Below are 15,352 nucleotides of genomic sequence, written 5' to 3'. Positions count from 1 at the left end.
GACTAGTTACCATATTTGTAACCCAGGGCCCAATTACATCAAATACTTTGATAAAAAGCCTACAAGGAAGGACGTCATCTGAGCAAGAGGAGGGTTTCATCTTGTTCACTAGTGCTGAAATATAACCCAAAGATACAGCATTGAAGGAAGACCAAGAGGAGGAGAGGGGCTCAGAGACAGTAGGGGTTCCACACAAAAGGGAGATTTTCTCTTTGATCAATTTAATTCTGTCAGTAAAAACCTCAACAATCATTGCTGTCAGCTTCACAGAAGACCGGCGTGATTTGAGGAGCAGGAGACACGAGAGAATTAATCGTGTCAAATAAAACTTTGGGTTTTTTCTTATTTGCTGCTACCAGTTTCATGATGTAATCAGATCTAGCAGTTTCCACCATCTCATTGTAAGAAGACATCAGATCCCTGAGGTGAAGTCTGTGCACCTCAAGTTTACCTCCAGAGACGCTCAGTCTTTCGACAAAGTCTCTTCAGACTCAGGAGATCTTCATTTGTCCAAGGACACCATTTTTTCTTAATTTTCAAGTTCGATTTAACAGGTTTGATCCAGTATTTCAACACAATGATCAGTGAAACAGTGAATCAAACATGTTAAGTGATCAAAGGAAAGAGTCAAACATAGCAAAAAAAACTGTCTGCAGTATCAGCTGAGATGACACGCCTCTGAGACCTCTGAGCCAAAGGCTTAGGTTCAGTGATGAAGTCCAGGTTAAACAAGACAAGAGAATGATTTTATGTGTTTAAGGATCAATAACTAACCAGCGAGAAAGACTAGTTACTATGTGTTTAAGGATCAATAACTAACCAGTGAAATGTGTTTAAGGATCAAAAACTAACCAGCAAGAAAGACCCGTTAGTATTTCAGGATCGATAACTAACCAGCGAGAAAGACTAGTTACTATGCGTTTAAGGATCAATAACTAACCAGCGAGAAAGACTTGTTACTACTTCAGGATCGATAACTAACCAGCAAGAAAGACTAGTTAATATTTGTTTAAGTATCAATAACTAACCAGCGAGAAAGACTAGTTACTATCTGTTTAAGGATCAATAACTAACCAGCAAGAAAGACTTGTTACTATTTCAGGATCAATAACTGACCAGCGAGAAAGACTAGTTACTATGCGTTTAAGGATCAATAACTAACCAGCAAGAAAAACTTGTTACTACTTCAGGATCGATAACTAACCAGCAAGAAAGACTAGTTACTATTTGTTTAAGTATCAATAACTAACCAGCGAGAAAGACTCGTTTCTATTTCAGGATCGATAACTAACCAGCAAGAAAGACTAGTTACTATATATTTAGGGTTCAATAACTAACCAGCAAGAAAGACTAGTTACTATCTGTTTAAGGATCAATAACTAACCAGCAAGAAAGACTCGTTACTATTTCAGGATCGATAACTGACCAGCGAGAAAGACTAGTTACTATGCGTTTAAGGATCAATAACTAACCAGCTAAAAAGACTTGTTACTACTTCAGGATCGATAACTAACCAGCAAGAAAGACTAGTTACTATTTGTTTAAGGATCAATAACTAACCAGCCAGAAAGATGTGTTACTATGTGTTTAAGGATCAATAACTAACCAGCGAAAAAGACTAGTTACTATATGTTTAAGGATCAATAACTAACCAACAAGGAAGACTAGTTACTATGTGTTTAAGGATCAATAACTAACCAGCGAGAAAGACTTGTTTCTATTTCAGGATCTATAACTAACCAGCGAGAAAGACTAGTTACTACGTGTTTAAGGATCAATAACTAACCAGCCAGAAAGACTAGTTACTGTGTGTTTCAGGATCAAACTAACTAGCAAAGAAGACTAGTAACTATGTCTTTCAGGATCAATAACTAACCAGCCAGAAAGACTAATTACTATGTGTTTAAGGATCAATAACTAACCAACAAGGAAGACTAGTTACTATGTGTTTAAGAAACAATAACTAACTAGCGACAAAGACTAGTTACTATGTGTTTAAGGATCAATAACTAACCAGCGAGAAAGACTAGTTACCATGAGCGAGTGTGGCCTCCATACTTTCACAGCCTGTTCTTCTCAGGATCTCAGTGAGCGACTCTCGGACACAATGATCTCCAGGTATTTGAAAGATGTTCCACTGACACAGTGAAGACAGGGGTGTGAGTAGATGTTGCTCCACTGGCAGATGACCTCTGTCTTGTTGATGGTCAGTCCCGTCCTGCTGTAGGTCCTGCTGCTGCATCTAGTCCAGACTGGAGATCTTGTGAGAGTGAGATACAAGAGTCGTCCACACACTGCAACTCAAGTATCTTTGTGTAGTTTGGTTGTTGCCTGTGGTCTCCTGATATTAAAGAGGTTTCCATCCATTCTATATGCTACTGTGACTCTTGTCTTCAACATCCTTGTGGAGAAGGTGACGCATCAGAGGAAGATGTTACTGGTGCCAGTCACACCCTTGACCCCTGTACGCACTGGGGTCAGTCTCTTGGCCTCTTATTGATGCTCTAGATGTCAGTCCATCATGGAATTGACGGATGATGTTTATAAATTTGATGGAACAACCAACTAGGAGCAGGACGTCCCACAAGATATCTCGCTTCACAGTGTCCAAGGCTTTGGAGAGGTCCACAAAAGCCATGAACAGGTCTTGATATTGCTCATGCACCATATGGACTGTTGTTCTTCCTAAACCCACCTGCGACTCAGGAAGCATTGGCTCAGTGATGTTGTTTATTTGAAGCATCCCCTTGGCCACGACCTTGTGATATGACCCTATGGTTACCACAGACAGCCTTATCTCCTTTGTTCTTAAATATAGTGACAACTGTGGCGTCTCTACATTGCTGTGGCATATTCTCATCAACCCGTACCTTGGAGATTTAGTGGTGGAATGTTCTCGTGCCCAAATACTCTCCCTGTTCCAGCCGTTCTGCAGGGACTTCATCAGAGCCTGCAGACTTTATCCTTCAGGTGAAGCTGACAGAACTTCTAGGAAGGATGGAGGAACGGCTAAGGTTGTCCATAGGGGGGAATTCAGGCAGTTCTTCCAAGATGGTGTCACATCTGCATCAGAGTCCTGATTTAGGAGGTGTTTAAATGTTCACCTTACTAGGAAACTACCCTGGTCTTTACTAGGAAACTATCCTGGTCTTTACTAGGAAACTATCCTGGTCTTTAAGCCCATCTGCTGTTTTCAGGGAGTGATGCAGTGACTTGTTGGGCAGGAGTTTCACGTGCCTTCTCCGTCCACCATTCGTTCTTCATGGTCCGCAAAGTTCTCTGCACTTCCCGTCGTGCTCTCTGTCATCTCTGTCTGCCGCTGCTGAAGAGGTTTATTCAGGGTTTCCTGATGTGCCTTGTGCTGCCTAGCAGGTTATGGATGGATCTGAGTTGTTATCAAAACAGTCCTGATGGTTCTTGCTTTGGAATCCAAATGTTTGGGCTGATGCTTCCTGGAGAGCCGCAGTAACAGACTTCAGGCTTTACTTTACTTCAGTAACAGGCATGTTCTAGACGGGCACAGTATAAGCTCCTCCTACTGGGTACAAGTTTCCACATAGGGGGCACTTTCATGAGGACCTTGGTCATTATCATGCGATGATCTGTCCAACATTCTGCACCAACATGGCCCGGGTTAGGAGAACGTCCGTGATGTCACAGGGCCTCACAATGATGTCATCAATCAGGTGCCAGTGTTTGGAGCGTGGCTTTATCCATGATGTTTTATATTTGTTCTGTTGCAGGAAGATGGTGTTATTTATGGTTGTGCTCGGAACAGAGGGTCAGGAGCCCCATGTTGTTTAGTTGGTCTGACCAATACCATGCCTGCCAAGAACCCCCGGGGAGCCAGCAGCCGCAGCAGAGTCGGCAGCCGAGGGACCAGCAGCGGCGACGACGCAGAGGCGGCGAGGCATCTTTTCGGGGGAGCCCTCCTCCCCCTCTATTCCTATATTCCCTAGGGTTCACGGTGAACCTCAGCAAGAGCGCTATGACTCCAGTTCAGTTAGTTTATCTTGGGGTAATGTTGAACACAGAGGAGGGATACGCCTCCCGGACATGCGTATCCAGCACATTCTCTGACTGACAACACAGTTGCTGGAAGCTCGGCGTCATGTGACGACAGCAGGCACTGTTATGTCCCTCCTGGGGCTCATGGCAGCAGCTCACACGGTAGTTCCGCTGGGCTTGCTGCATATGAGGGAGCTTCAGAGATGGTTTGGTCGTCTCAAGCTAGACCTCAAGCGGGAACAGGGTCGAAAAAGTGCGCCTTCCCGCTCGGGTTTTGCAGGACATCCAGTTTTTGAAACTCTCTAGCCAACCTCAGACGAAGAGTTCCATTGGGTTGCGTTTCATTACACTCAGGTGTTCACAGACGCTTCTCTGACAGGTTGGGTAGGCACATCGGGTCAGGCCTATGCCAGCGGGGTCTGGAACAGACCAGTGTACAGACACATAAACAGGCTAGCGCTAAAGGCAATTTACAACGTCCTGCTTCACCTCTCTCCCCAACTGTCACGGTCCAACGTCCTAGTGCTATCCGACAGCTCCACCGCCGTGGTGTACGTAAATCGCCAAGGTGGAGTCAGATCCCCATCCCCTTCTGAGTTTGGCAAAGAAGATTTGGCTGTGGGCAGACCGTCACCTGCTTTCTCTCAGAGCAGTAGCGGACAGACTGTTGAGGGGGGCTGTCCAGGACGAATGGGGTCTGTCCGAGGCAGTGGCAGCCGAGATATGGTCTCGCTTCGGTCACCTAGTGGCAGACCTCTTCGCCAGCAAGGAGAACTTAAAATGTCCTCTCTGGTTCTCCCTCAGGGCATCGGATTGCCCCCCACTAGGCGTGGACGCTTTAGCCAACTCGAGTTGGCCGGCTGGACTACTGTTAGCCTTCCCTCCTCCGTGGCTCCTCCTCCCCTTAGTTCAGAGGACGAGGCGGGAGGGGCTGAGGTTAATACTGGTAGCGCCAGACTCCCCGGGGGCGCTCTGGTTCCCAGAGCTGGTGCGCTTGGCGGTCGGGGACCCGTGGGCCATCCCCTGGGCCCCCACTGCCCTGTGTCAGGCAGGGGGGACTCTGACATCCCCCCCTGTGCTGGGCCGGCCTCTCAAAGTTTGGCTCCTGCACAGGACGAGCTGAGTGGGCGTTCTCCAGCTGTGGAGAATGCCCGGGCCCCGTCACTACTGCAACATTTGCTGGATAGCAGACGGACTGTGGCGACACTGAGAGTGTTCGCATCAGCCATAGCGACGAAGCATGTCGGGTTTGAGGGTGCTTCGGCTCGCGCCCACCCTTTGGTGGCGCGTTTCTTATGGGGTGCCTGCAGGCTTCGACCTCCTGCAATGTCTTCCAGCCCTCAGTGGGATCTCCAGTTGGTACTGGACTCTCTCACAGGCCCGACCTTCGAGCCTCTTGACAAAGTCCCACTGGATATCTTGTCTTTCAAGGTATCGCTCCTTCTGGCACTGATGACCACGAAGGGAGCGAGTGAGCTTTGTGCTCTCTCCATTAGCCCTGAGTGTCTTTCCTTTGGCGCCGAGGAGTCTTTGGTGTCATTGCGTCCTAACCCAGCGTTCCGCCCGAAGATTCTGAGTTCTTTGTTCCGGGCGACGACCATCACGCTGCTGGACTTTCACCCGCCTCCCCACTCGGACCGGGGTCAGGAACGTCTTCACCTGTTGTGTCCAGTGAGGGCTTTGGCCTGTTACTTCCGGCAGATAGCTGTGTTTAGGCACTCTGATGCCCTATTCATGTGCCACGGTAGATGCCGATAGGATGAGGCGATCTCCTCCGAGAGGTTTTCTCATTGGGTGAGATCGGCCATTATCAGGGCCTACCAAGCAGCGGTGGATCTGCTCCTAGCGGACTGAGGGCACATTCCACCCGTGGCGTGGCAGCCTCAGTGGCTCTTTTGGTGTGGCAGCAGAGGACATCTGCTCAGCTGCTTCTTGGCCGTCCACGTCAACCTTTGCTAAGGCCTCTCCTTGACGTGACGGCGGGATCAGTAGCTCATACGGTTTTGCGTGCTGTTGTGCCCCCCTCGAGGCCCACGGCTCCAGTGGACTTGGATCCTGGGCAGGCGGGGCCTTAGCGATGCTGCTTCAGGAGCGGCTTCCAGCTGGGGGTACATTTATCCCGTCGGGCTTTGCCTTGGGTTTAAACCAATAGCGAAGCTGTTAGAGGGCTTCGCACCAACTCGTAGTACCTGAGATTATGAAGATAATTCAAGGATTTTACCAATGAGGTTTCAGCTGAAACAAGCAACACCAGACTGACAATCAACTGATTAGACTCCTTAGACACCTGATTGGTCAAAATGTGTCGGAAAGTGTTGGAACAACCCCTGCTCTAGTGGGTCATTTCAGGCGACCTTTACTAGGCCCTTCCTTGCTTGAGATGAACAGTGTGGTCCCTGTATAGGGTCTGCTCAGTCCTACAGGGTTCTGCCGAGAACATCTGCCACTCAGCCCCAGCTATAGGCGACCTATACCCTGTGCCGCTGACGTGCAGGGTCTGACTAGGACCTCCCAGTCTATTGAAGCCTGCTGTCGTCGCCAGAAACCCCATCACCGCCAGACTTTGACCAGATATGGATCCAGGTAAGTTCACCGTGGTCATAGGTGGATACCTGTGCAAAAGAATATTTTCAGTGCTCTAAGGGGCGCTATACCCAGTAGAAACATCTTCTCCATATGGGGTAGGTCTGGTGGCGTGGGTAAGCCCAAGACGACCAGCTCCCCAACCTAGCCGCAGGAGGCTGCATGCGTTTGTTGCACCGCCAACACATGCTTTTCTTTTGGGGTGTGATCTCTTAGCCTCCAGTTCAAAAGACTAACCCACATGGCAGTGGGTCTACTTGCCCATAGCTTGTGCAGTGGTTGATGGCGTCAGGGCATGACCACTGGCTGGTGGGCCTGCACACCACATCTCTGGGGCCCACTGCTGCTCCCAGACCCCCTACAGTTTAGCCTGGGATTGCAAGGTTTACCAAGTTAACCTGTGTGGCCGCGTGGAGGCACCGCAGGAGTCTTGTTGGTGGAGAGTCTTTGTACTGTTGGAGGCTCACCAGACTCCTCTTCACACCTCCAGAGGGGGCTAGTGAGCTACAAGCACCTCTAGGCTACTGCACTAGGAGCTTTACACACACCCTGGGTTACAAAACACACACACACAGATGTACACACACGTGCGCACACAAACTCGCACATGTACGCACACACACATACATCTACACAGACGCACAAACACACATACATATATATATATATGTGTGTGTCTACATGTATGAATGTACGTGTGTGTGTGTATATATATATATATATATATGTGTGTGTCTACATGTATGAATGAACGTGTGTGTGTGTGTGTATATATATATATATGTGTGTGTCTACATGTATGAATGTACGTGTGTGTGTGTGTATATATATATATATATATATATATATGTGTGTGTCTACATGTATGAATGTACGTGTGCGTGTGTGTGTGTGTATATATATATATATATACACACACACGCACACACTAAAAGTGCAGCCTGAGGCGACAAACACACAAACACACGTGTTCATACCCGAGTGTTGACGTCGACACTTGAACAACGAGATTTAAATTCTTCTATTAAATCTTACAAAGTGACGACAACATGTGTTACTGACTAAACTTGTGTAGTTATTAACACATGTTTGTGGAGGAGACGACGTGTGAGGAAAGTCACGAGTAAAGAACACAAACACACAAACGATAACAAATCAACACACGAGTCGTGAGTGAATCTTCTTTGTATTTCATAGAAACGTCAGAAATGCTTCGACCTCTCACACAAAGTCACGTAAAAACAACAAAAACGGCTAAAACTCATGTCAGTAAGAAACGACTCTTTGGTCTGGATATGAACGTGTGGTTGAGGGTTCCACGCCCGCAGGAAGTGGATCAGAACCTCCGCAGGACGTGATGTAACAACAGAGATCGGGAGAATTAAGGCAATCATTGTGAACAAAAAAGTGATTTAAAAGACGTTAATCTGTGTTCGCTCTGGAGTTGAACCGACAACCTTCACTTCAGCAGAGTCGAGGCAGCTTCGTGGATACAAGACACTGCAGTTTGGATCTCGAGCTCGCTCTGCTCAACGGTCACGACCACTCGGATGCTGCAACACAGTCAGAGTCAATCAAACAATTTCAACTAGAATCAAACAATTTTCAACTAGAATCAAACAATTTCAACTATAATCAAACAATTTAAACTATAATCAAACAATTTAAACTAGAATCAAACAATTTTCAACTAGAATCAAACAATTTTCAACTATAATCAAACAATTTAAACTATAATCAAACAATTTAAACTAGAATCAAACAATTTTCAACTAGAATCAAACAATTTTCAACTATAATCAAACAATTTAAACTATAATCAAACAATTTTCAACTAGAATCAAACAATTTTCAACTATAATCAAACAATTTTCAACTATAATCAAACAATTTTCAACTATAATCCAACAATTTTCAACTATAATCAAACAATTTTCAACTATAATCAAATAATTTTCAACTAGAATCAAACAATTTTCAACTATAATCAAACAATTTTCAACTATAATCAAACAATTTTCAACTATAATCCAACAATTTTCAACTATAATCAAACAATTTTCAACTATAATCAAACAATTTTCAACTATAATCAAACAATTTTCAACTATAATCAAACAATTTTCAACTATAATCAAACAATTTTCAACTATAATCAAACAATTTTCAACTATAATCAAACAATTTTCAACTAGAATCAAACAGTTTTCAACTAAAATCAAACAATTTCAACTAGAATCAAATAATTTAAACTATAATCAAACAATTTTAACTATAATCAAACAATTTTCAACTTTAATCAAACAATTTAAACTATAATCAACTAAGACACTGATGTTTGTTTACCTCGGTGGAGGAAGGAACTTCTCCTCTTTCTCCAGGTATCTCGCCAAGGTCAAAGCCACGCCCCTCTCCATGCACTGTTACACAGACACAAGTCAAGACACATGAAGACACACATAAAAACACACTAAAAGACACATGAAGACACACTAAAGAAACATGAAGACAGACTAAAGACACATGAAGACACACTAAAGAAACATGAAGACACACTAAAAGACACATGAAGACAGACTAAAGACACATGAAGACAGACTAAAGACACATGAAGACAGACTAAAAGACACATGAAGACAGACTAAAGACACATGAAGACACACTAAAGACACATGAAGACAGACTAAAGACACACTAAAAGACACATGAAGACAGACTAAAGACACATGAAGACACACTAAAAGACACATGAAGACAGACTAAAGACACATGAAGACACACTAAAAGACACACGAAGACACACTAAAGACACATGAAGACAGACTAAAGACACATGAAGACACACTAAAAGACACATGAAGACAGACTAAAGACACATGAAGACACACTAAAAGACACATGAAGACAGACTAGAGGCACGTCAACTTGTTGGTGCAGCGAAGGATGAATTCTGTTCTTCTCAGCAGTGAAACATCTGAACCACATACCAGGGAGACTTATTAGCATCATGTGCCAAAGCTGGCACTTCTACAGAAGACCCTGCAGGACACACACTCTGTGTGGTCCATACACACACACACACACACACACACACACACACACACACACGCGCACACGCACGTCTGGTCATAATGTTATGGTTCACTAACACACACACAGGTACCTGGTCATAATGTTATGGTTCACTAACACACACTTGTGTCTGGTCATAATGTTATGGTTCACTAACACACACTTGTACCTGGTCATAATGTTATGGTTCACTAACACACACACACACACACACTTGTACCTGGTCATAATGTTATGGTTCACTAACACACACTACTGTCTGGTCATAATGTTATGGTTCACTAACACACACTAGTGTCTGGTCATAATGTTATGGTTCACTAACACACACTTGTGTCTGGTCATAATGTTATGGTTCACTAACACACACTTGTACCTGGTCATAATGTTATGGTTCACTAACACACACTTGTACCTGGTCATAATGTTATGGTTCACTAACACACACTTGTACCTGGTCATAATGTTATGGTTCACTAACACACACTTGTACCTGGTCATAATGTTATGGTTCACTAACACACACTTGTACCTGGTCATAATGTTATGGTTCACTAACACACTGTGTCTGGTCATAATGTTATGGTTCACTAACACACACTAGTGTCTGGTCATAATGTTATGGTTCACTAACACACACTTGTACCTGGTCATAATGTTATGGTTCACTAACACACACTTGTACCTGGTCATAATGTTATGGTTCACTAACACACACTTGTACCTGGTCATAATGTTATGGTTCACTAACACACACTTGTACCTGGTCATAATGTTATGGTTCACTAACACACACTTGTACCTGGTCATAATGTTATGGTTCACTAACACACACTTGTACCTGGTCATAATGTTATGGTTCACTAACACACACTTGTACCTGGTCATAATGTTATGGTTCACTAACACACACTAAAACACTTACAAAGTCTACTATGGAACGAAGGACCTTCATGTCAGAATCTCTGGATCCAAGACTCGTCTCCAGCTGGAGGTGAAAAGCTGGACTGAAGGATTCACCGACTAACTTGAGACCAGGACACCTTAACACACAAGTTAGCAGGTTAGCAAGTTTACATGAAGACACACATGAAGACACACATGAAAAGACACACACGAAGACACATGAAGACACACATAGAAAGACACACATGAAGACACACATGAAGACACACACGAAGACACGCATGAAGACACATGAAGAAACACATGACACGCATGAAGACACACATGAAGAAACACATGAAGACACACATGAAAAGACACACACGAAGACACATGAAGACACACATAGAAAGACACACATGAAGACACACATGAAGACACACACGAAGACACACATAAAGACACGCATGAAGACACACATGAAGACACGCATGAAGACACACATGAAGACACACAAAGACACGCATGAAGACACACATGAAGAAACACATGAAGACACACATAGAAAGACACACATGATGACACGCATGAAGACACACATGAAGACACACATGAAGAAACACATTAAGAAACACAAAGAAACGCATGAAGACACGCATGAAGAAACACATTAAGACACACAAAGAAACGCATGAAGACACGCATGAAGAAACACATTAAGACACACAAAGACACGCATGATGACACGCATGAAGACACACATGAAGAAACACATTAAGACACACAAAGACACGCATGAAGACACACATGATGACACGCATGAAGAAACACATTAAGACACACAAAGACACGCATGAAGACACACATGATGACACGCATGAAGACACACATGAAGACACACATGAAGAAACACATTAAGACACACAAAGACACGCATGATGACACGCATGAAGACACACATGAAGACACACATGAAGACACACATTAAGACACACAAAGACACGCATGAAGACACACATGAAGACACGCATAGAAAGACACACATAGAAAGACACACATGATGACACGCATGAAGACACACATGTAGAAACACATGAAGTCACACAAAGACACACATGAAGACACGCATAGAAAGACACACATGAAGACACACATAGAAAGACACACACAAAGACACGCATGAAGACACACATGAAGACACACATAGAAAGACACACAGATACAGAGATAAGGACATCAAAGTAGTTTCAGGTTCAGGTGAAGCAGAAGGTTCTTGGTTGTTTACCTGCTCAGAGCCTGGAACACTGACTTGCTCTTCCCTCTCAGGACGGAGTAGATCTCTGCAACAAACAACATTCATGAGTTGGTTCAAGACCTTCTGCGAGCAGATCCTCGTGGATCACCTGGATCCTCCTCCATGATGTTCAGGGCCTCGATGGCGGCGGCCGCCAGCATGGGAGGAAGTGAGGCGGAGAAACAGTAGCCTTGACCCGAGAGACGCTGCCAGACACATGTGAGGACCACAGTCATGAGTCAAGAAGCCACAGTCTGGGTGGAGTTCACCAGGACCATCAGGCTATTCCTGGCCTTCAAAGAGCTCAGATGGTAAAGAAACAGGTCTATTCTGGGACTTGATGGTGGAACCAGAAGGTTCTGATGAGCTCCAGACCAGAGGAACATTCTCAGTGAAGCACCTGGTGGTCGATGACGAACGAGCGTCCGCAGCAGAATCCTCCGATGGACGCCACCGCGTTCTCCATGTTGGCGCTGATGAGGTCGATGTCGTCGATCTGAGGAGAAACACCAGAAGGTCTGAGGATCAACATGTTCAAGAAGAACCTGGAGGAAAGCTTGTGGAAATTAAACCTTTAAATCATTTAGAAACTGCGTTTTATTATCAAACATTTATTAAATGATCACTTTGATCAATCAGTGTAAAGTTTTCAGTTTGTACTTCTATGTCTCGTTGTTGTTTACGTCTCCGTCCGTCTGTGAACTGTGTTAGGCTCGGTTGCTATGACGACCTGTCTCGGCTCAGTATATCCACGGTGATCCAGTGAAGTAATACTAACTTCTGATCTAGTCAAACACTAGTGATCCAGTGAAGTAATACTAACTCATGATCTAGTCAAACACTAGTGATCCAGTGAAGTAATACTAACTTATGATCTAGTCAAACACTAGTGATCCAGTGAAGTAATACTAACTCATGATCTAGTCAAACACTAGTGATCCAGTGAAGTAATACTAACTCATGATCTAGTCAAACACTAGTGATCCAGTGAAGTAATACTAACTTATGATCTAGTCAAACACTAGTGATCCAGTGAAGTAATACTAACTTATGATCTAGTCAAACACTAGTGATCCAGTGAAGTAATACTAACTTATGATCTAGTCAAACACTAGTGATCCAGTGAAGTAATACTAACTTATGATCTAGTCAAACACTAGTGATCCAGTGAAGTAATACTAACTTATGATCTAGTAAAACACTAGTGATCCAGTGAAGTAATACTAACTTATGATCTAGTCAAACACTAGTGATCCAGTGAAGTAATACTAACTTATGATCTAGTCAAACACTAGTGATCCAGTGAAGTAATACTAACTTATGATCTAGTAAAACACTAGTGATCCAGTGAAGTAATACTAACTTATGATCTAGTCAAACACTAGTGATCCAGTGAAGTAATACTAACTTATGATCTAGTCAAACACTAGTGATCCAGTGAAGTAAAGCTAACTTATGATCTAGTCAAACACTAGTGATCCAGTGAAGTAATACTAACTTATGATCTAGTCAAACACTAGTGATCCAGTGAAGTAAAGCTAACTTATGATCTAGTCAAACACTAGTGATCCAGTGAAGTAAAGCTAACTTATGATCTAGTCAAACACTAGTGATCCAGTGAAGTAATACTAACTTATGATCTAGTCAAACACTAGTGATCCAGTGAAGTAAAGCTAACTTATGATCTAGTAAAACACTAGTGATCCAGTGAAGTAATACTAACTTGTGATCTAGTCAAACACTAGTGATCCAGTCACTCGTCTCTTTCAACCTCCTTTGTTAAAGCAACATATTGTAAGAACTTTTCATCTCGTCTCAGTTGTTTGCTTAGAAGAGCTAAGTTGTTAGCGTCATTTATAAAGTGTTATGTGTGCGTCTTCACCGTATGCTAACGAGCTAAGTTGTTAGCGTTATTTATAAAGTGTTATGTGTGCGTCTTCACCGTATGCTAACGAGCTAAGTTGTTAGCGTCATTTATAAAGTGTTATGTGCCCGTCTTCACCGTATGCTAACGAGCTAAGTTGTTAGCGTCATTTATAAAGTGTTATGTGTGCGTCTTCACCGTATGCTAACGAGCTAAGTTGTTAGCGTCATTTATAAAGTGTTATGTGCCCGTCTTCACCGTATGCTAACGAGCTAAGTTGTTAGCGTCATTTATAAAGTGTTATGTGTGCGTCTTCACCGTATGCTAACGAGCTAAGTTGTTAGCGTCATTTATAAAGTGTTATGTGTGCGTTTTCACCGTATGCTAACGAGCTAAGTTGTTAGCGTCATTTATAAAGTGTTATGTGTGCGTCTTCACCGTATGCTAACGAGCTAAGTTGTTAGCGTCATTTATAAAGTGTTGTGTGTCCGTCTTCACCTTATGCTAACGAGCTAAGTTGTTAGCGTCATTTATAAAGTGTTATGTGTCCGTCTTCACCGTATGCTAACGAGCTAAGTTGTTAGCGTCATTTATAAAGTGTTGTGTGTCCGTCTTCACCTTATGCTAACGAGCTAAGTTGTTAGCGTCATTTATAAAGTGTTGTGTGTACAAGGAGGTGGATTTATTATTGATTTGGTGATATCACGACGCGCCGGCGGCTCCTCTCTGATGTCGCTCAGTTTGTCGGGAAAACCGATGCAAGTCCCGCGAGACTGAGCGTTAGAAGAGATACTTTTCTACCATCATGTCGACACAGAAGCGTTGAAATAAACTAATATCATCGTTTTCCTTCTTTAAACCCTCGGACCTTCACTTCTGTACTCGCGGCTACATTTTTATGTGAAAGTCAAAAAAACATTGCATTAATATCGGCGCAGCTCCGGTCACATGACTCACGTTCACGCCGAAGTGTTCGGTGACGCCTCTGCCGTGATCCCCCAGGACGCCGAAGGACATGCTCTCCTCCAGGAAGATCCTGACCTTGTACTTGTACTTCAGCTTCAACTGAAACAGGAGAAACATTCACGTCATCGAAGGAACGCTTACGCCAACTCTACAGTAGGTGGCGCCAGAAACAACAGTAGCGGAAGCGCCTTTCAGTGGTTTTTGCTTGAATTAAAAAGTATAAAAATATTTCAACATATTCAAAGAGTTTTGTTCAGATGTTTGGACTTGAATGTGTGCGACACTGTGTGTGTTGAAGGTCGTTAGAGTCGAACATATTTCCTTCACTGGATCCGTCGATCTCAGGCCTACAGAGTTGCTTCAAACATCTTCTCGATCACGTGTTCATGTCTCACCAGGTCGGGCAGAGGACAGATGTCGGCCGTGTTGATGTAAAGTCCTTCCACCACGATGAACTTCCGCGTCACTCGAGCCTTGCGAGGGTTCTGAGGAGAACAGGTGTTCGGGTCAGAGTGTCGACGAGAGTCACGTCGTTCAATCAAACGTTGGTCCAGAAACATCTCCAACCTTCTGGTCCTCGACCTCCTGCTCTCGCAGCAGACGCTCAAGGTCGTTCATGTCGTTGTGCTTGAAGTACTTGATGAAGCTTCGTGAGGCTTGAAGGCCTTTTTGGATGGAGA

At 43.9% G+C, this 15,352-nt stretch overlaps 1 protein-coding gene across 1 annotated transcript; it reads right to left on the bottom strand.

The window, feature by feature from the left end:
- Positions 1–7,758: 7,758 nt before the first annotated feature.
- Positions 7,759–15,352, bottom strand: sptlc1 (serine palmitoyltransferase, long chain base subunit 1; the record flags this gene model as incomplete). The annotated part of the gene is given in 9 exon segments (XM_087792309.1): positions 7,759–8,144; positions 8,938–9,011; positions 10,589–10,706; positions 11,834–11,888; positions 11,952–12,048; positions 12,243–12,338; positions 14,664–14,771; positions 15,068–15,157; positions 15,240–15,352. Coding segments are annotated over 9 exon segments (845 nt in total), but the record flags the coding sequence as incomplete, so codon positions are not given.

This window comes from Callionymus lyra, chromosome 5 (assembly GCF_982586985.1).
Source record: "Callionymus lyra chromosome 5, fCalLyr1.hap1.1, whole genome shotgun sequence".
Classification (NCBI taxonomy): Eukaryota; Metazoa; Chordata; class Actinopteri; order Syngnathiformes; family Callionymidae; genus Callionymus; species Callionymus lyra.
This window is presented reverse-complemented; position numbering and strand designations above follow the sequence as displayed.